Source organism: Carassius gibelio, chromosome B6 (genome assembly GCF_023724105.1).
Source record: "Carassius gibelio isolate Cgi1373 ecotype wild population from Czech Republic chromosome B6, carGib1.2-hapl.c, whole genome shotgun sequence".
NCBI lineage: Eukaryota > Metazoa > Chordata > Actinopteri > Cypriniformes > Cyprinidae > Carassius > Carassius gibelio.
Window position 1 is genome coordinate 2,601,182 of NC_068401.1, and position 20,971 is coordinate 2,622,152.

At 36.5% G+C, this 20,971-nt stretch overlaps 3 protein-coding genes across 10 annotated transcripts in view; 1 reads left to right on the forward strand and 2 right to left on the reverse strand.

Moving 5' to 3' along the window:
• Positions 1-913: 913 nt before the first annotated feature.
• On the forward strand, positions 914-16,925 carry ctsa (cathepsin A). Of its 2 annotated transcripts, none has more exons than XM_052558525.1 (15): positions 914-1,187; positions 12,594-12,757; positions 12,866-12,977; positions 13,069-13,119; positions 13,317-13,403; positions 13,517-13,672; positions 13,766-13,857; positions 13,978-14,062; positions 14,144-14,235; positions 14,321-14,399; positions 14,773-14,921; positions 15,005-15,080; positions 15,161-15,250; positions 16,014-16,115; positions 16,264-16,925. In XM_052558525.1, the coding sequence occupies exons 1-15, from the start codon at positions 1,071-1,073 to the stop codon at positions 16,345-16,347; spliced, it is 1,536 nt and encodes a 511-aa protein (XP_052414485.1). In that variant the 5' UTR covers positions 914-1,070; the 3' UTR covers positions 16,348-16,925. The 2 variants fall into 2 exon arrangements, with proteins under 2 accessions (XP_052414485.1, XP_052414486.1); XM_052558526.1 differs by lacking the exon at positions 914-1,187 and adding an exon at positions 12,194-12,334.
• ncoa5 (nuclear receptor coactivator 5) lies at positions 2,246-10,689 on the reverse strand. Of its 4 annotated transcripts, XM_052558521.1 has the most exons (11): positions 10,523-10,689; positions 8,141-8,401; positions 7,792-7,899; positions 6,990-7,047; positions 5,647-5,859; positions 5,434-5,549; positions 4,645-4,774; positions 4,355-4,554; positions 3,989-4,193; positions 3,229-3,314; positions 2,246-3,141 (listed from the first exon to the last, which is right to left on the reverse strand). In XM_052558521.1, exons 2-11 carry the CDS (start codon positions 8,301-8,303, stop codon positions 2,537-2,539), a joined length of 1,884 nt encoding a protein of 627 aa, XP_052414481.1. In that variant the 5' UTR covers positions 8,304-8,401; positions 10,523-10,689; the 3' UTR covers positions 2,246-2,536. The 4 variants fall into 4 exon arrangements, with proteins under 4 accessions (XP_052414481.1, XP_052414482.1, XP_052414484.1 ...); XM_052558522.1 differs by lacking the exon at positions 7,792-7,899; XM_052558524.1 differs by lacking the exon at positions 8,141-8,401 and having other exon boundaries at positions 10,523-10,676.
• Positions 16,926-17,129: 204 nt separating the features above from the next.
• The window catches only part of pltp (phospholipid transfer protein), a 10,476-nt gene continuing 6,634 nt past the window's right edge, over positions 17,130-20,971 (reverse strand). For all 4 annotated transcript variants that reach the window (XM_052559919.1, XM_052559918.1, XM_052559916.1 and 1 more), the window contains exons 5-16: positions 20,961-20,971; positions 20,762-20,825; positions 20,614-20,677; positions 20,437-20,528; positions 19,460-19,636; positions 19,323-19,382; positions 19,072-19,236; positions 18,909-18,976; positions 18,798-18,840; positions 18,624-18,687; positions 18,209-18,285; positions 17,130-18,129 (exon numbers count right to left, since the gene is read on the reverse strand). The exon at positions 20,961-20,971 is cut by the window's right edge and continues 145 nt beyond it. In XM_052559919.1, coding sequence (XP_052415879.1) covers positions 18,034-18,129; positions 18,209-18,285; positions 18,624-18,687; positions 18,798-18,840; positions 18,909-18,976; positions 19,072-19,236; positions 19,323-19,382; positions 19,460-19,636; positions 20,437-20,528; positions 20,614-20,677; positions 20,762-20,825; positions 20,961-20,971 — 981 coding nt within the window. In that variant the 3' untranslated portion in view covers positions 17,130-18,033. The remainder of the gene's footprint in view (positions 18,130-18,208; positions 18,286-18,623; positions 18,688-18,797; positions 18,841-18,908; positions 18,977-19,071; positions 19,237-19,322; positions 19,383-19,459; positions 19,637-20,436; positions 20,529-20,613; positions 20,678-20,761; positions 20,826-20,960) is intronic.

A 20,971-nucleotide genomic window follows, 5' to 3' on the forward strand; every position in this document is an offset into this window, starting at 1 on the left:
CATGTTCAATTTAATTATTATTAATTAAATCCCTACTACTTTGACTAGAAAAGCAGATTGGATGGATTATCGCTTTATTACAGCACAACTGCAAGTTGGATATGGCTGAACAAAAAACAATCTGAGACGACTTTAAGGAAAACGTACGAACAAAATCCCATTTTGTCTTGGCTTTGCTTCTTTGAAAAGCAAAAATGTGATTTATTGAATGGCTCGCTTTGGGCAATTTACTGATTTCACGCTTTGCAAACGATAGGGCTGTTAATTCTAGATCAGAACATAAGTTTTACATGGAACATGAGAGAATCCCTCAGGATTGTTTTTGATTCATTTGAAATGGAAACATTTGTATGAACATTTGAAAGGAAATTTAGTGGAAAAAAAGCGATTTTCTTTTTTGTGTGTTTCAGGGTTTAATGGTCATATTTCCATGTAGTGTGCTCCTGTATGTTTTTCAGGTGTGTGTGTGTGTGTGTGTGTGTGTACAGTGACGTACACAAAGCAGATCTGGGACCACAGGCAAGAGCGGATGTGGGTCCTGTAAATATTACAGAACTAGTTAGTGTTGAGGTGTTTATTTTTTGTGTCAGTGCAAGTTGAATATTTTAAAAAGATAAATGATGAGTATTATCTATTGTGTTTCATGGTACATAAAGAAAATAATGTAGTTTTATCTTAAATGCTTTATCTCTATGGCTTCTGCAAAACTCCCATTCCATTTTATAGATTTGTCAGCACAAAATGCAATAAACGAATACCATTTTATTACGGATTATATGATCAAGTTTTTATTCCAAGCAGGTTTTCCAAGGCTCAAAATCCTGGTCCTGAGATTCTTCAACACACCACATTTTGGATGCCATTTATATTTCACACCTGAATATCATCAGCTCATTAGTAGAGACTCCATGACTTGAACTGGCCGTGATTCAAGTACTTTTCTGAGGAGTTTTTACTGAGAAACTGTCAGCTAAAGCATTGGACTTGCTGAAAATATTGAAACAAACGACTAGACTAATGAGTAAACCTCATTGTTGACTAGTTAACCATCTTGAACCCAGCTCTCTTTCATGTTGGGGAAGTATTTCTTGCAAAGTCAATCGATTCAAGACGTCTCAGGAAAGCATTCACAGAAGACCTCTGGCCTTTCTAAAGGGCATTTGTGGCTGGGTTTTGGAGCGAAGACAGTAAGTGTTGAGAAATACTTCCTCTGTGAAAAACTGTTTATACTCGTTTAAACATTCACATTCTAGTGTTTTAATTTTAAAACAAGGTTGAATTTGGCATTTGATGTAAACCAGGCATAACCAGCAACAACAAAAAACATAAAAAAAGGTCTGTATGTGAAAGTTGCACAATGCCATTCAATCACAGCCATTTAATATAACATCACGTGGACCAGGATTTTTGGAGCAACTGATATTTTACTGAGAACTGGATTTACAGCGCTGTGTGCTGTTTTATATGATACATTTTGGAAAAATATAGCACGTCATCTTGGGTATTGCATGCACACAGTGTGGAATGCTATTTCTGCAGCATAAATACGAAGCAAAAACTTAGATTGACGTGGAAGAACATGCTTTGTCCCATTAATTAATGCTAGAATACACAAAATATGAAGAGATTTTAAAACACAGCATCATGCGATTACAAATTCGAAAAATGCTGCAAAGAAAAACTTAAAGAACATAAGTTGTTCTGAACACTCAAAAACGTGCCTTGTTGCGACACTTAAAAATAAATAGATATTAAAAAAAAAAAATTATAAAAAAATATTTCTCAGTGTGAAGAACTTTTTAATAATCTTAAGAACCTTTACCCACTATAAAGAACCTTTTGCGGAATTGAAAGATTCCATGGACGTTAAAGGTTCTTTATGGGACCATAAATGCCAATAAAAAACCTTTTTACTTTTAACAGTGCAGAGAAAGTTTGCATAAACATTTTCCAATGGTGGGGTTCTGAATTTACAGATGAGTGGGTTAAAAGTTCATAGTGGAAACTTCAATGCCAATAAAGCAAAAAAAAAAAAGCTTTATTGTAAGATTGCATTAGATGCATGACCAATTAAAATCAGTTTTAAAGTCAAAAAACAAAAAAGCAATCTGTGCTCGTCATACACTACATGACTTTCTGTGAGATCACCTTCAACTGCCCAAAATCTATAGACTGGCTTTGACTTTCCACAACTTTGCATCCAGACTGAAATATTCTAGAGAAACAAATTAAAGAGAGACAAAAATGTCTTTATCTAAAAATGAGTTTATTAAGTCAGAAGTTGGCTGGTATATACAATGAGCCAATTCCATATAAAACAACAGAATTTCTCTCATTTATTGATACATTAAACAATCAATCATGCTCTGTAAAGGTTTCTTCTAACACATCAGAGGAGTAAAAAATAAAATAAACCGTAAAAACTATGACTTCACAAAACTCGTTTTTCTTCACAAATTACACAGGAGCAAAAAATTATAATTTATGATCATTCAGAGCAATGCAGACTTCTCGATTCGTATCAGATCTATTCATTTCAGTAATGGCGGGAATAATGGGACATGGGCGATGGATCCATGCTTTGGCCCATTCCCTGTGCTGACCGGCTCCCTTGACCCACAGATCCTATATTCACCAAGTGGTTAATGGGTCCGCTCTGGATGAGCGTATCCAAAGCTTTCTGCACGCTGGGGTTGTCAAAGTTGATGCCAGTGCCTGTAGTGGCTGCCGGTCTCGAGGCGCCTGTCGGCCCGGCCATACGAGCCCCAGGAGGCCTCAGGGCAGGCCGAGGGTTCATCATGCTGCTCTGCGGCTGGACGGCAGCGATTTTGGGCATGCCGGTGGCAGCAGGGACGGCGTGAGAAGACTGGAGTCCGGCACTCTGAGGGCCGAGGCTCGAAGAGTAACCCTGCATTTGGGACGCCGGAGCAGGGCTGGACACTGAAGACGTGCCGCTGCCGCTGTTGAAGATGCTGAGGATCTTAGCCTGGAGCTCCTGCTGTTGGTTGGTGGCGGAGGGGGCGGACGCAGAGGTCAGGTGGGTGGAATGAAGGGGCAGGCTGCTGTATGCAGGCTGAGCTGGAGAAGATAGAGGCTGTGTGGGCTGAGAGGGTTCGTGGGTCACTGGTGGAGGGTGCGCAACTAGAGAGAATAAAAATGGTGAGGGGTAAGGCTTCAGGTATAAAGCGTAATAAAGGCATTTTTAAACTCGATGCTGTATGGAGTTACCCGTGTCAGTAGTGCCTCGGACGAGACGATCACGTTTGTCTCTCAGATAGTCAATTAGCCTGGCCAACTCTTCTGGAGTCATAAACCTGAGAGATGCAAAGATGATCAATTTTATTTGAAATTTAACACCAGTAAAATGTACAAAGTTTCAATGCCAATTTCAATAATCCAACAAAAAAACTAATTCTACGGACATAAAGAAATTCCATATTTGAATTCACATTCAAACAAATAGCATGTCATCTAAAGTGAACAGTTAAAAATATTTTTCAGCTATTAAGTAAACACAGAAGCACATTTAAAAAAAAAAAAAAAAAAAGACATTTTAATCCTTTTATTTTTATGCAGCAAGGCTGCATTAAACTGATCAGAAGTGACAAGAGCATTTATAATGTTACAAAAGATTTCCATTTCAAATAAGCAAATGTAAGGACCACTTTGATGAAAGGTTTTGATCCACAAATGTTGACTACTGTGCATCTATGGTTGGAATGGCAACTATTTGATTTGACGGCAACATTGGCGAGGAAGCATTTTGTGCTGTGCTTTATTATTATTTTTTTTAATTCCTGAGGGCTGCCTCTCTGTGTGAACACAGCCCATAATGATGCTGAAAATGAATCTTTGTATCATAGGACTAGATCACATTTTGAAATAAACAGTTAATTCATATTTGAGCATTTGAATGAATTTATGATCAAATAAAAGCAGAAAATCTTACAGACTCCAAACTTTTGAATTCTAGTATTTGTTGACATACCTGCCCTCGGACAGCAGCGTGATGTGGGTCAGGACGGAGGCAGGGTGACCCTCTCTGTCAGGTTCCCTCATCAACACCTCATCAGCCATCTTTGCCGCCTTCCTCACGAGCTCGTCCCTTTCTTTAGCACGGTGTTCAACTTTAAAGGAGTCAAAGTTGTGGGCCACCAGCACCATGGCATCCTGCATGGGCATGTTCCTGTGCTCTGCAACAAGAGTATGCTGTGGTCATCTAAAATGTGGATTATAACTTATTGTACTGCAATCTCATATCAACACCGGGCTGGTTTTGAGTAGCTGTGCTGTTTAATTGCATTGAATTTTCCCAGCTTAAAGCTGATGAGCAAGTGGACAGTAGGACACACACCTTGCGGAGTCCCGAAGAGGATGTTGACTGTACAGGAACGGTGTACTTGGTGCTGCTGGGTGATGATGATGGCAAAAGGTGTACGAGCCCGACTCACATCCTCCAGAGCTTGGGTCAGTGACACCTCTGTATTCAGGAAGATGAGATCCACCACCATACCTAGATCCCGAACCTGCCTGCCCACCGTCTCGGCATATTCCCTGCACGCAAACGCAGAGCAGAAAATGCAACCAGTTCTCCAAGAAAACAGCTGATGTTTTAATCACTTCAAAAACAGTCACATGACTCACTTTTGCAGCTTGTTGACGACTATGACGGAGCAGTCCACTGGTCTCTCGGCATCATAGCGCCTCTGCAGCTCTTCATAATATTGCCGGTAAAGTTCGTTTCGCCGGCACTCTTCAGGACGCACCCGCTCCTCTGTAAATTCAGAACCAAACTCTTAAGTTTTCACATATACTCTCCTCTGCTCCATCTATGACCAAAACTGTGTGCATGTGAAACTTTGCTTCGCTTTAAACTAACCCACTGAATTGCCAATGCTGCTGACAAAAACTGTTCGAACCAATAGTGTAACCAACAATTGGGAAAAACTCCATAGGGAAATGTAAAGGATTTTAAGATTTTTGCATTGTGATATATTCATTTACAAAAAAAAAACAATCTTAATACAAAAAAAAACAGTGTTGCAGAAGTAATTATTCTAATGCCTTTTATTATTGCTTATTAAAATAAATAAAAAAATATATATAATTTTTCAGTTTAATAAAAAAAATATTCAGGGGCATAACAAGAACAACTTTGGAAGAAAAATAGTTTTTATTTACAGTTTAATATTGGTTTTCACTATTAAAGTTAGTTAACTGTTTGTCATTTTAATTTTTGGTTTTAAAATATTGCAAATGGGTGAAAAAAAAATTATTTATTTTTTTAGTTAATGTTTATTTCAAGTAACAAGTTTTTATTTAACTATAAACAACTTTGATCACAATGCAAAAAATTACTGATCTTTAAAATAGGATAGTTTTCTTCATTAATTAAATCTGCTTTATATTCTGGTTGTAAACAATCAAACCAACCCTCAGACTCTCTCCTGCCATTCCAGGGTTCCCTATAACGCTCAGGATACGGCTCATCTTTCTTCCGATAATAGTCATACTCTCCTCCACGGTAATAACGATCATACCCTTCATCTCTGTGGAAGCACAGTAATGTTGTTTAGATTATGTTACAACACAGGAAAACAAAAGCTATATATTAAAAAAAAAACAGCTCGAATGCATTGAGTGCACCTGTAGGAAGGATCTTTCTCCCTGCTCTCTGAGCCCCTGTATCGCTCCTTGGGTGGCCCTCTAGCATCATGCTCTCGAGGTGGACCAGGACGCAGCTCTCGGCTATCGCCTCTCATCTCTCGACTGTCACGGTGGTCTCGAGAATCTCGCCCATGCACCGGGGACCGAGAACGAGGACGGGGCTCTCGACTGTCCCCATAAGAGCTGGCAGGCCTGAACAGACAAAATACCCTCAATCAACACATGCCAAACTAAACACTTAACCCCCCCAAAACTAACAGCTCTAGACAACTCACTGAGAGTTTAACATCAATTACTTATAAGACATTGTTAGAAAAACTGTAAAAACAAAAACACTAGGCAAATGTAAACTTCTTTTAAAAGAAAATCAATTCAGTGCTTTTAGAGTTCATTTCAGAGTCCCGCTACCATGAGAGGGTGGCACCGAAAATTAATCTTATCGGTCACAAAAATCACAATTTCTCTTTGCAAATTCTAAATATAGCTCTCCAAAAATGAATGTCATGGGTAAGATGTCAAACATTATCTTTTGAAGTAACCATGAAAACCAGGGTCCATCTGTTAAGTTACTTTTAAGTAAAATGAACAGCAGTTTTAAAGTGTGAAAAAAAAAAAAAAACGCTGATTTGCCGGCAGCATTATTTTATTTTTATTATAAGCAAGCAATTTGAGTTTTTAATTTTAAAACCGATTTAAGATAAACCAACGCAAGTAACCGCACCGTTCCACGACTGCAAGATAATTAGTCTCATTTTCAATTTAAACTGAGGTGGTGAAGATGAATTGAATGGAAAGAAAAACACCAACCTCCAAAAATAAACATGCAATAATTGAATCAACTGCTTAAATTAGTTTTAATTGTTTCCATCCCACTTGAGTAGATGAAATCATTAGGTTCTTGGTTATGTTTTGATGCATTTTAATATTAAACAAACTTCCGAGGTGTTTTAATTGGAGTGTCGAAGACGACAAGCAAGAAGCAGCGATTTGTCGTTGGACGATTTCAAAAAAACGTGCAGAGTAAGTGAAAAGATTGAGTAACACACCCTTTAGACAAAGACACACCATGGGAAAAAGTACTCAAATTAGCCTTTCAGCTTTATTTCATGTAATTCTGACACAACTAAAAGTGATGAAAAGGAAAAAAAAAGACGAAAAAATAGAACAAACTAAAAACCGAAGAGCCACCGAGCCATTTTTGCTCACTCGACAATGATATTTATTTAAGAACTTTCGATGAATTCCATTCTGGAGGGAAAAATGTTTACCAAAATTCTCGATAGAGGTCGTCTTCATTAGCAAAAACCCCAGCGATACTTTACCTGCGTGGAGGGCTTGACCTGGGTTTATTCTGTCGTCTCTCCGCTGCCATATTTACATCTGCAAATAAACCAATCCAAACGTTCAATATGACAAAAGACGGAAATATTTCAGAGCCAGAGTTTTTCTTTCACTCAAGAGGATGAAAATTTGACATTCTGCATCAGATGAAAATAGACAAATTGTCTAAATTGTAAGCATTTCCAAAATTTAAATAGCAGTTGAAATTTAAGTAAGGATCTTGTGAACCTGTGCATCATGTGTACGGCAATATTTGACAATCCTAGCTGCAAACACTTATTAAACCCCTCTCAAATTAAACCTTATCAGACTACTAACAATAACTGCCGCTTTGGACAAATAGAGTATAAATACAAATTATAGCATGAGAAAATCAATAAATGGCATCAAAATTCAGATACTATTGTATAATTTTAATTATACAGTCAAGAAGATTATAATTGCAGCTGTCGAAAAGAACAAGAGAAATGGGAAAACATTGGATCTGCATATCAATTCAATTTTGAAAGTCATACAACACCAATATATAACATTTGTAATACGTTCCGAATACCTTTACATGTACAAAAACTCTGAAGAAAGAAAAAAACAAATGCAGTTTGCATAAGGAACATATTTAAGGGAAAGTCTGGTTTTATTAGATTCACCATATTTGAGTTATTACAGTAGTATAATTAACTGGTCATCCTATGATTTATTTCTCTTAAGCTAAAATGTAAAACTTAAATGTAACAACTCCCAGAATGTAATCACTCCAGTGTTTAATACCAAGTCAGACCTTACCTAGTTTATAACCTCTATAAATTCGGCCGTTATGTCCGGCTTTAGCGGCCTCCGCATCCTCCACCCGCTCAAACTGCACAAATCCATAACCACGAAACAGGGACAAAGCTGGAAAAGGGAACAATCATTTTCGTTTTGCGCAAAAAAAAAAAAAAAAAAAAAACGCTTACTGGTGGATTTTTGGCCTAAGCTTCCCTTGCTTTTCGCAAATTCTAACCAAAGCCTTTAGATGTAAGTAGTAGTAGCCCTTTATCGTCTAAAGAACTGTGGGTTAAACCAGTTAAAACTGGAGTGAACACTTAAATTTTCCGAAACGTCTAAAAAGGCTTTGAATTTGTACGCTACTAACCCTGTATTTTCCCATATGGCCTGAACAGATCCTCCATGTCCTTCTTCGCCATGTGTGCCGTTGGCAAATTTCCGACAAAAATCCGTCGCTCCAGGTCACGAGGGTCATTGCTGTTGGTGGTGTACGAGGGTGGCGTATTACTCCGGCTTCTTCTGTGCGACATGCTTCTACGAACTTTAGGTTCAATGGCCCGTTTTCAAGGAACGCTTGCAGTTGATTTTAGTTACAAGACTATTTGATTAGCTATATTTCCCCCAAGGTCTTGAAATTGATGATGCATCGACATGTAAGAAAAGAGAGATTCCAGAAGTAAAATGACTGGGCAAAGCAAAAAAAAAACAAACACCGCAGAAGTCAACATGAAATCAAAATCGACCACATTTACTTTCTTAGACATCTTGATATCTGAATGTAAAGTGATTTGTTTGATCATTATTAATTTTTCTAAACGAAAATCCCACTTAATTCTAAAATACTATGCCAATAGTTTCATGTTGACTTTAAAGACAAACTTGAGAAATTTTGCAACAAGTAGAATTATAAATATGGTTTAATTCACGTGCAGTGTTTTGATGCCTTATCAATTGGCATATGAACACTTTTCGGTCTCTCACGCCAAATAAATTGCTGAAAATAAATTAACTTTTTGGCTTAGTGATCATAGAAGTCCTTGGATTTTGTAGCTGCACTTCAAGTCTCACGCAAAGAAGCTCCTCAGGTTGCCTTTTTAAATGAACTGCATTTCTGAAGTATTTGATGAAAGATTCAGGATGAAGAGGAAGGTAAAACCTGTTGGAAGAGCTGACCACAAATTGTTTCCACAGAGCACGCAACGGAAAATAAGCGGGTGTTCGTTGAAGATAACGTCAAATCCGTGAATAGGCTTACTCTTGGGGATAAACATAAAATGCTCCCCAAAAGTTTCCTGCAGGCTGTCCAAAGTTTAAAAATTCAACAACATGGAGGCGAGACACTTGGTGAACCAGTCAGTAGGTCAACAAAAATACACTGGACATCATGGCTCAAGGGGTATCAATGTCAAATATTTGCCATTAGACCAATTTTCCACTACAACGCACATCTGCAAGCAATTGTCGCACAGTTTCTTGGCTCGCTTTTTACTGTGTTTTCATCATAGTAGTTGGACGGTAAGAGCTCACAGATTTTGTAGACTTCTGGTCCACTTTGGCATTCTGCGGACATTTTGGTAAATTGCAAACCATGATATTATCCCCTGAGTTTCCAAAGCTGTTCAATACTTTAACATGAACTTTGGTTGTTCCACCTAAATGATTTTGCACTTTTTCAGATGACTCTAACGTTACCTCAAGAATATCAACTGCCAACAACGGACAGTGAAAACATGAATTTTATATTATTAGATTATAAAATATTATACTATGTGTTGTACTCTGAAAAAGTGTGCACCAATAAAGAAAATGGAAAAAAGCATTTTCTATGACAAATTTCAAAGGGAGAGTTCTAAGGTTTTAAACTATACAAATAAAGTTAATTCGAAGAAAATTATCAAAATAGGATTTTATACATGTTTAATGTATCTTAGTGTTAGAATGTGTTTTAATAAACAGGCGTTGAACGACAAGTAAAAGAGGCTTAAAATAACAAAAAAGTCTTAAAATACAGTATTTTGGCACTCTATTACTACTCCTATTAATATTAATCCTTGAACGTTAGACATTCAAGAAGTATGGCTTGTAAAACGTTTTTTTTACTGTCTCACATTGTTGAAAGAGTCAAAACGGTAAACTTCTGCTATAGAATTTCGCGTGATTACGTATTTTATTATCCTCCATTGCCATATTTGCTCCACTGTTTATGATTCAAAAGGCAGAAACAGTGAAAACAATGGTAAAAACGGACAGCATCCTCGTTGGCGCCACAACAACCTTCCGACATTTTGTGAACGTGTCGTGACGTCACGCGAAATCAAACGGTGTAAAATAACGAGCGCGTGTTACAGCAAACGACAAAGACCGCGTAACGTTCCTCCTGGGGGGAAAATCGTTCGTGTCGTGCATATCCCGTCCTTTTAAAAGCTGTAAAGAAAACCGTGCACACTTCGTCTAGTGTGGGATTCGATCAGGCGCCATGTTGCTCCGCACAGTAATGTTAACGTAAATTACATTTTTTTTTAACAATCGTGTGCGTAAATGTACGAGTTTAACGATTCAAAAGCTGAACAACCAAAACGACATTTAAGGCTTTCAATAATCAAATAAAAAAACAACAATCGATGCTTCGAACACCATGGCAGCAAATAAGCTAACGTTAGCTTACATTTATAACAATGAATGCAGCCGGAGCTCTAGAAATTTCGATTCATGCAAAAGGTTTTGTCAGATCGTGGAAACAAAGTCTTACCGTTACCATCGGAACCTGGAAACTGTCCGGCGATTCTCTCGTGTCGTCCCGTTTGTGCGAGAAATTAAAACGAAAGTCCCGCTCGGAAAACTGCCGCAACCTTGCGGTGATTCTGTGCGGAACTACGAGTTGCTTAGAAACCGTGTTGATGGCGCTGTTTCCAAAATAAAAGTACCAGCTCTCAAGTTCCTCTGTAAACGACAATTCCGGTTCCTGTACAAATAATTGTGATGTTTTTTTTTTTATTTATTATTTTCCGTTTAGACTGATTTGCAAATATAAAATAAAATAAAAAATAATACATTTAGAAGTACATAGTATCTGAAAATTTAAGTATGAATAGTAAACCTTTTTTATTATTATTTATCGTTGCATTACCTTCACAAAATCAGCACTTAAAGTGTTTTATAATGTATTTCCAATACCGGACTCAATATGAGCATGACATTTTATATATATATATATATATATATATATATATATATAGGTTGTTTTAGGTTTGTTTTAGAATATTTCACTGCTTAAATTATGTGCACTTTTATTTCGAAATCTGTCTCCCTTAGATTGCACGCGCGTCACACAGTTGAACGCACAACGCAGCGCTTGCAGTTAAATCATCAGCGGTTTATTAGCTTTTTATTGATCGTTTTTTCCATAGTTGGCACCAAGAAAGAAAATAGAAGTGTTGTCTGATTAACAAGCAGCTAACGGATGCAGAAACGCCAACTGGGGAAGATCGTCAACGGAATTAAACCACAATTCCCAAATAAAAAGTGCACGTTTTAGACTGAACTGCACCACCTTATCATCTCTTCCCATAAAACCTGCTTTTCATTGTCATTTTTATTTAATAAAATTTAGTTTATTAAACTAGGATGAATTTTGTTCTCGTAAAATAATATTTATCGTTAATAATAATAATACCTAGGGTATTATTTTTATCACGCTATTGTACGATCAGTATTATTTGACAGTGCCTTGTATTTGTGTACTGGTCTGTGACTCATTTTACTGTGTTTGTGTGTGTGTGTGGGTGTGTGTGTGTGTGTGATTCTGCATTAATGTTGTTGTATAGTATAGTAGCCTACTCTTATGTTCTGTTAAATTTTGTATAATCTCTTATTACTGTATGTTTAATTTTGTTTGTTAGTTGCCTCTTTGTCCTGGAAGAACGTTGTTTAAGTTCACTGTGTACTGTACAAACTGTTTATGGTTTAAATTATTATTAAAACTACTTCGACAAAATCACCATGCATTGCCTAAGTATAATCCAAAAAAAAAACTTTATTTTTCTCTTTAAATAATTTGATGACCATACTGCTGAAGTACTATCCCCTTGCTGTCATTCTTGAATAGTGAAAATAATACATATTTTTATTTTTATTATAAATGATCTCTTGTGTTTGGGTCAAAAGGATTTTATTTTTCCTGAAAATAGGCTACTAGTTAATGTATTACACTGGACTGAAACTTACTGACTTGGCTCACACAAATAATTGTGATGTCTGTGTGTTTCCTTAGTTTCTATTTAGACTGATAGAAATCTGAAAAATTTAAGTATCAATAGTAAACCTTTTTTTATTTATCGTTGCATTATCTATAAGCATGAAAATATATTAATATTTATAGGTTGTTTTATTTGTTTTTAGAATATTTGACTGCTTAAATAAAGTGCACTTTTATTTTGACACCGTGGACGGAAAACATCACGTGTCTCCATCACGGGAAAGTTAAAGTCACATGATTTTTTTTTTTGGACTACTTAAACAATTTACTTAGCCGGTAAGCGTTTTTGTTCCCACACCTGGAAAGGTAAGTCTAACACAATAACAATACTGTGAATTATTTTAATCTTTCTTTTGCAGAATAATATCCGTCCACGCGTCACATTTCCACCGTCATTATAGAACAAACCCTCAATTTCCTGATTAGTGCACTCAGTTGCATGAAAGGTTATATAACCCCCTTTGGGTTTTGTTAGCCTCTTTGCTTCAGGTTATTATAATTGATGAGTTTTGTCTTCTATAAGAAGGTTAAGTCTGTATCTGGTGTGTTTTTTGCTGCGTTTCAGATGCATCTTGTGCTGGTGTGTTTGCTGCTGGGGCTGTTGGAGGAGGTTTCTGGAGCTCCAGATGCTGATGAGATCAAATATCTGCCTGGACTTTCAAAGCAGCCCAGCTTCAAGCATTATTCTGGATACTTCAATGTGGCAGATAACAAACACCTTCACTACTGGTGCGCTGGACCGTCCAGCTTTCACTTTCATTTAAATGACCCTAAGAATAGTTTGGGAAATTCTCATATGTAAATGTCCAACATTATTATTGTGTTCCTGTTGTTCAGGTTTGTTGAGTCAGAGAAAGATCCGGCCAAGAGTCCGGTTGTTCTGTGGCTCAACGGAGGACCGGGATGCAGCTCCTTGGATGGTTTGCTCACAGAACACGGACCTTTCCTGGTCAGATATTACAACACTTAAAAAAACATTTAATTTTATTAAAATATTTAAATGCTTTAATGCATTTTATCCCTTCTCTGGTTATCCACAGATCCAAGATGACGGTGCAACTCTAGAATATAATCCTTATGCATGGAACAAGGTATGGATTTTGGCTTCTACACCGACTATAGCATTAACCCACGAGTTATTTCTGTGGTGTGAAATGAGGAAGTCCTGCAGTCAGTTTCGGTAACTGGACTATGACTCTTGTTTAAGCCAGTCACATGCTCTTATGCTCTTTCATTCTTGGCTGTAGCAAACCAGCTTTATTGAACTAAACATGGGCTGTTTTTCCAGATTGCAAATGTCTTATACCTGGAGTCACCAGCAGGTGTCGGCTTCTCCTACTCTGATGACAAAAAGTACACTACCAATGACACCGAGGTATGACTCAAATCATATTAAGGGGAAGAAAACAAAGATGTGTGTGTGTATCTATATTAAACAGTTTATGATCAAAAACCAAAATGATAACCATATAATCGTTGACTTTCCAGGTGGCCACAAACAACTACTTGGCCTTGAAAGAGTTTTTCAGGTTGTTTCCGGAGTTCAGCAAGAATGAGTTTTTCCTGACCGGCGAGAGTTACGGAGGCATTTACATCCCAACGCTTGCTGAGGTCGTGATGGAGGACAGCAGCATTAATTTACAGGTAGGAGGGACTTTATTTTAACTGTATTGCTCATAATAAATTCAGACACTGAGGAAGCAGAGTGAATGACGTGTGTGTATTTGTGTCTCAAAGGGGATTGCTGTAGGAAACGGCTTGTCCAGTTATGAACTAAATGACAACTCCCTGATCTATTTTGCGTACTATCATGGACTTCTAGGGAGCAGGTGTGATTTATTGATTTTTTTCACCTCTTGACACTCTTCATGTGGCTCTATTTAACATGCACTCTGTTATACATTATATTGCATATGCAAACAATATAAATTGTATTTTTTTATGCATAGCTTGTGGAATGACCTGCAGACTTTTTGCTGCAAAGATGGAGTGTGTAACTTCTACGATAACCAGGATGTGAACTGCTCGACTTCTGTAAGTTAATAAATGCTCTACTAACGTCTTAAGATTCAACGTTCTTTACGAATCTTCTCTCATCTTCCTATCAATCTTTAGGTCTATGCAGCTCAAAATATAGTCTACAATTCAGGACTCAACATGTATAACCTGTATGCACCCTGTGCCGGAGGAGTTCAGCAGAGATACGGGTGAGCTCGGATCAGATATACAACAGTTTAACATCAGTTCATAAGAAGATGTTCCAGTGTCATTTATTCCTTTGTTCTGAAACAGCTTTGAAAACGGCCAGTTTGTGATCCGAGACCTGGGCCACCACTTCCTCAACCATCCATGGTCCAAAGCACAGAACGAGGTAGAGAAACCAGTTTATGTGTTGCTTTCAGGATGCAAAGCGCTTATCAACTCCGAATGCTCGTTATTAATACACTCTCATGTTGTTTTAAACCTGGATGAGTCTCTTTTGTTGTGTGCAACCTAAAACACCATGTATAGCAGTTCTCACGCTCATTTCCATACAATGAAAGCCAGCGTCCTGCAGAGTTTAGCTCCAGCATGCCTGCATCAGTAACCAAGCCTACAAGTTTCTTGATTTATCTTGTTTAGTTTTGGGGTGAACTGTCCCTTTAAGAAGGATGCAGAACAAAGCTTTGTGCCTGGTCATGGTGTTAGCACGTTGATGTGGTGCTTCGAGGGGTTAATCCACATGAATCTTCTCACTGAATCAGAAATGGCGAGGTGTGGTCTCCCTGTTAGAGTCCTCCAGGCTGGATCCTCCGTGTACCAACTCGACTCCGTCCACCCTGTACCTCAACAACCCGCTGGTGAAGACTGCTCTGCACATCTCACCCAAGGCTTTGGACTGGGTCATCTGCAGGTGTGTTGAACCGACTTTAACCCCGCAAATGTGTTTTGTGTCTGAGGGTTTTCATTTGCAGGTGTCTGGTTGTTTGTTTGCAGTGCTGAAGTCAATCTGAACTATAACCGGCTGTTCATGGACGTGAAGAAACAGTACCTGAAGCTTCTCGGAGCACTGGTGAGTGATGGAAATGCTTATGAATCAAATATTCACCAGCTCTTATTGATTTCAGTTATATTATTTCTATTTTTCAACAGAAATACCGTGTGTTGGTGTATAATGGAGATGTGGACATGGCATGCAACTTCCTAGGAGACGAATGGTTTGTGGAGTCACTCCAGCAAGAGGTGAGTTATTGCACACAGATATTGTGTCCTTTCTTTCTTTTGGTCTTGGTTTGTACTCTGCTCATTAATTTGTGTGTGTGTGTGTTTTAAACTGTGCATCCTGACCCTCAGTCAGTAAGACTGCATCTTGTGTATTTATTTGTTTGTTTTTGTAGAAGTATTTAAATAAATTGAGAAATTAATAACAAATCATATTTAGAAAAACATTATGTAACTTTTTTTAATAATAAAAACTAAAATATTTAAAAATATATATAACATTTTAAAAGATGTTATACTTTTAGATATATTTGTAGTATATTTTAATAATATTTGAATAAATATTTACTAGTCCATTTTTAAATTATACTAGGTAAAATTTATATTCAGAAAATATTAATTTACATTTTTAAAAAGGTTCTTCTTAAATATATCTAGAACTTGTCATATAGTAAGTTGAATATTGTTATTTTAGTTTTTGTGTGTGTTTTTAGATACAATTGTTAATTATTTTTACATTTTATATTGAATTTGAGTTATGTAATTTAATTATTTTTTGCCATGAATAAAGCCATTGTTGTGGACATGGTGTCAAATCTTAAAGAAAGAGTAAAATTTGTTGTGTTGTAAAATGTTCTTTTATATATTTTCAACTTATTTATTAGTTTTTTTTGGTTGTTGTTTTTGGAAAAAGCTCTTGTCATTTTTGTAAAATTATGTATTAGAGGTTTTTTGTTGTTGTAGCAGAATCAATGTAGAACAATCTCTTCATCTTCTCCAACAGGTTCAGGTGCAGCGCAGATCTTGGCTTTATTTCAACGGTGAAACTCAGCAGATCGGCGGTTTTGTAAAGGAATTCACACACATCGCTTTCCTCACAGTGAAGGTGAGACACGATATTATATCAAACATCATCTGAGCTGCCTACATCATAACGCAGCTTAATTGGGTTTACACTTCCATTGTAAACCAGTTTGACCTGGTGTATATGCATCTGTGGTCGCCGTCTAATATGTGATCTGTGTCCTCCACAGGGTTCGGGTCACATGGTTCCCACTGACAAACCCATAGCGGCCTTCACCATGTTCAGTCGCTTCATCACCAAACAACCTTACTAGAACACACTCAGGGATTTTTACTGCTTTTAAATATTGATTTGTACTGTCACACTGGTAAAATGTTTCTGATGTATGGACCACTGACTGTTTTCTGCCACTTTGCCACTCCAAACTGATCATGCATTTATATAGTTTAGTCACCAGCCTGTGAACTAAAGTCATGCTGACTGTACATAAGGATGTTTCATCATATGCGTTTAAGTTTAAGAGATGCACAGATGTCTATATTCCTCCGTCAATCTTTGATTGTGATTGATTTAGTAGTGAGAGATGCTGAGTTTTTTAAGAAATGAAATTCAATCCGATCAGCAGTGAGTGTTCATTGCACAATTTTAATTTATGTCTTCTCTATTAAACATGAAACTGTAGCTTTTATTAATCATCGCACAGATTATTTCAGGTATTAATACCTCACTGTGATAACTAGACGTTTGTTGAAGTGTCACTGAGTTGCTCATGTGATTGTGCTTTAAAGTGAGCTTTGGTACTTTTTGTGCTCATAAGGGAATCATTTTGTGCCTTTTTACCCCCAAGTTTGTTTTTTAATTAAAGAAATTTTCTATGATTTAAAAAAATAATTCTTTGTGGGTTTTTTTTTTATTTTTTTTATATATTTTTATTTATATATATATATATATATATATATATATATATATATATATATATATATATATATATATATATATATATATATATATATATATTTTTTTTTTAAACCGTGCATTTTAAATCCATTTAATCATTTCAGTGATGAACTAAACAAGCATTAAGATAAAAAACGGTAACATTTGCTGATTTTTATAAAGAGGTGCAGTGATTTCATTCACAAATGAGGATGGCAAACCAATCTCATATTAAACAATCAATATACGATAAAACTTGTACAAAGAAAACAACAACATAATTAAACTTAAAGTACAAATACATTGTTTTATACATCTAAGCACACAGTATAAGAGTTGTACAGGTGTTTTCAGGGTTCAGACACTTGTGCAATACCTTAAAGTCAACATGAACCTGTATTTGCAACCCATTTGGCTTCTGAAATGTGGGTAAAAATTGAGTTTGGTACTTCGTATTAATGCACTGATTAATTGGGTGGGTGTTCGATAGTAAAACAGAGTCATGACTGAATGTAACTCTGTATTGCTTTATGGGGGATCTGTTTTTTATTGAAATGCCATCCTCAAGAGCATCTCAACATATCCAAATGCTAATGCTGCCTTTAGTAAATATATCTTTAGTTGCTTATTCTGGTGTAATCTTCATGCAACAGCTGTTTACACTGAGAACAAATAGTGATAGATACTGTTTGCACAAAGTGTAAATAGAAAAAAAATGCTGTATTTGTGCTAAAGCAATCGTGAAAACAGCCTTTGCTGACAAGGTTGGTGATTTGCACTCATTATTGTTAGACACTGGCAATGTTCGTTATAAAAGCAGTATAATATTGGGAGGAAATTTGAAAAAATAGGGATTGCATGTTGGCATAAAGGAAAGTGTATTCAGAGAATAAATCGGTTGAATTTTGAGGTCATGTTGACTGTAATGATAGCAGGTCTTGAGGATCAGATGTTCTGTACAGTTAATTAACTTCATGCTTCTGCTGGAAGATTAGTTCTTCTCTTTTAAACCTCCATTTATTGCTGCATATTTTAGTATCTGCGCAGAGACTCTTCTCTGGTCTTAAATTGAGTTGTCTGTCTCACCCGACAGCTTCCTCTCGATTAATTCTCTCAGACCTGTTCTGAAGTGTAGGTTTGCCCCCACGATGATGTAGCCCTGTCAAATCAAAGAGCGAGAATCATAGCTGAACATATCAAAAGTTGCTTAAGATGTTAAGATGTCACGAGCCACTTACGTTGTGATACTCCACCACCTCTTCAATGAAGTCTATCCCGTCCGGAAGAGGGATCTGCACACCTCGCTTAATGTAATCTTACATGAAAACACATTTAGATCTCGTTTAAATATTTTAGTGAATATGTTTCATCAAAACCTTGGGGTCAGTAAAATTATTATTTTTTATTTTTTCATAAAGAACACATTGCAGTTGATGTGACTTGAAAAGTAATTTTAAAAACAATGGAAAAAAAGTATTTAAAAAAAATATGAAGCAGCACAACACTGTAGAAATGATGCTGAAAATATCAGCTGCAGATCACAGAAATAAATTATATTTTAACATATATTCAAATAGAAAACACTTTTTTAACTGAGTAAATTTAGCCTTAAGCATGAGATGTAAATAAATATAAACATATTGTTTCACTTACTGTTAATGAGAGGCACCACAGATATCTGCAGCATCGTTTTCAACGGACCTTGCAGTGGAATAAGCTGAAGGAATAATATTCATTACATTGACTATTTGCTCTTGATTAGTTTGACAACAAATATATATATATATATATATACATGTATATTTGGATCTGGAAATGCAAACTTACAGCCAAAGACTCAAGAGCCGATTGATTGGAGAATATTTTAAACCTATAAACAGAGTCTCAGATTAAAATCAATGAGTCAAATACAGTTTAATGTTTGTGCATCATATTTACCTTCTCAGATCTAAATGGATGGCCAAGCGCTTGCCCTTCATTGATACTTTTGCATTGAATTTGCCTTCCTGAAAACACAATGAATTTTTGGGGCAAGATGAGATTTGGTGCATTTATAGCATCCCTTTATTGGAAAACTATTGGTTGTATATATTGTGTGTACCATAGTCATGCTGCTGAGCTGGACTGCTGGTTTTCCTGGAGGAAGAACCAACACTTTGACGTTACAGTTGACAGCCACATTAGCTCCAGAGGTTTTGATAGTGGAGCGAGGAGGAGATGTGACCTCTAACTCCAGCGAGAGAGGATGCTCCATTAGAGCCGGGTTCTGATTGGACACACAACCACAGAGAATAGATGCTTGCTTGGACATTGCTACGCGATATATTGTACATGCATCTTCGTTTTGCTCACCAACATCATGATTGTCCCCAGGTAGGTGGTCCTGAGGAGCATCTCTAAGTCCTTCGGCATCTGAAATGAGTCGAGCAATAGTTGCTTTTGTCTTATTTGTGTATCACACCCCTGAAGTGTATTGGATGGTGTCTTACTCGTTCGTTTGCAATCTGCATTTGGAACAGTCCGCCTTTGAAGTAAGAGAAGAGGCCGCTGTCAAAGAAGAATTCGGAGAGCGCTAGATAGATCATACGATCATACTCTCTCACTATCGGATTCATAGCATAGTTCACGAGCACCTCGTTCTCGTTCTTCAGGTTGTAAAACATGCCCTGTGTAGACGAGAGAGGGAAAGAAATACATACATGCATATACATGAAAAAAACTTGACATAATTATATATATATGCTAAATATATAGTGTAAACAGCACAATTTTATTTAATTGTTTTATTAAAAACTGTATTTAATTTTTAATCTCAAATTCCAAAATATAAAGATTAACAGAAAAAGTACTTCAAGCAGCAGGAAAGTACATTTGCAGTCTTAAGATACATTTTTGGGAGAACACAGAATTATTCTTTTTAAGAAGTTAAGGTTTGCATTCTTCAATTTATAGATTTAAATCAATATATATGTTTTTAAAAGAAAGTAATATGATTAAACATAAAAATATCACTGAGATATTTGAACATCTAATTAAATATACAGTATATATATATATATATACACCATGGTGTAGCAGGTGATAAAATCCACCATATTGTTAGCTATATTTTTGTTTACTTTTTTATGTTTTTGACAGCAGCAACTCACCAAGGCTGTATATATTTGATCAAACGTACAGTAAAAAACATAATACTGTTTCAAATTAAAATAACTCTTGTAATTAATTGCAATGTAATGTAATTTATTCCTGTGATCAAAGCTGTATTTTCAGCATCATTACTCCAGTCTTCAGTGTCACAAAATCCTTCCAAAATTATACTAATAGACTAATTTGCTGCACAAGAAACATTTCTGATTATTATCTAAATCTCTGAATTCTTTGAGAAATATAAATAGGCCTAATAATGTATGTTTGCTGACCTGACTTGCATATCAGGCTCAGTAACTATTCATCTGTCACTCACCCTAAAATCCATATCAAGGCTAGTTTCCGTCACCACGGGGTCACTTAGCAGTGAGTAATCGATGCCCACGTAGCTGTCCACCTCCGTGCGAACTGAAAAACACATTCACGTAAACACACGAGTCTGCCAGATTAATAAACCACAACAGTTTTACACTGATCAACATCGTTCTCTAACCTGGGATTGTTTCCAGTAGCTGGTTAATCAGAACTAGTGCGGCATGATTCAAAGCAGGACAGATCTGACAGAGACATGTGCGAAAGTTATCTTTCATTAAAATGTGTTGAAATGTCTGCTAATCCTGACTGGAAAAGAGCAAACAAACCTGTTTATTTAAAAGAAAGCGCATTCCTGTAGTCACGAAAGCACCGATAAAGTCATAAACCCTCCTGTGAGAATATTTTGAGACACATAAGAATATGCCATGTGCAATTCTTGTGCAAATTTCATTAACAAAGAAATTGAACTGTTAATCAAATCAAGTGTCATTTTCAATGATCCCAGTTCAATATAGAGTGAAGTACCCGAGTGTCCC

Excerpts from the sequence above, each read along its gene's own strand:
- ctsa (XM_052558525.1), top strand. The coding sequence starts at position 1,071 with ATGTTGGGGAAGTATTTCTTGCAAAGTCAATCGATTCAAGACGTCTCA. Across the intron at positions 12,978-13,068 it reads CAGAACACGGACCTTTCCTG|ATCCAAGATGACGGTGCAAC; the intron begins GTCAGATATTAC and ends GGTTATCCACAG. Across the intron at positions 14,400-14,772 it reads GGTCCAAAGCACAGAACGAG|AAATGGCGAGGTGTGGTCTC; the intron begins GTAGAGAAACCA and ends TCACTGAATCAG.
- ncoa5 (XM_052558521.1), bottom strand. The coding sequence starts at position 8,303 with ATGTCGCACAGAAGAAGCCGGAGTAATACGCCACCCTCGTACACCACC. Across the intron at positions 7,900-8,140 it reads GCCATATGGGAAAATACAGG|CTTTGTCCCTGTTTCGTGGT; the intron begins GTTAGTAGCGTA and ends TCCCTTTTCCAG. Across the intron at positions 5,860-6,989 it reads AGGTCAAGCCCTCCACGCAG|GCCTGCCAGCTCTTATGGGG; the intron begins GTAAAGTATCGC and ends TTGTCTGTTCAG.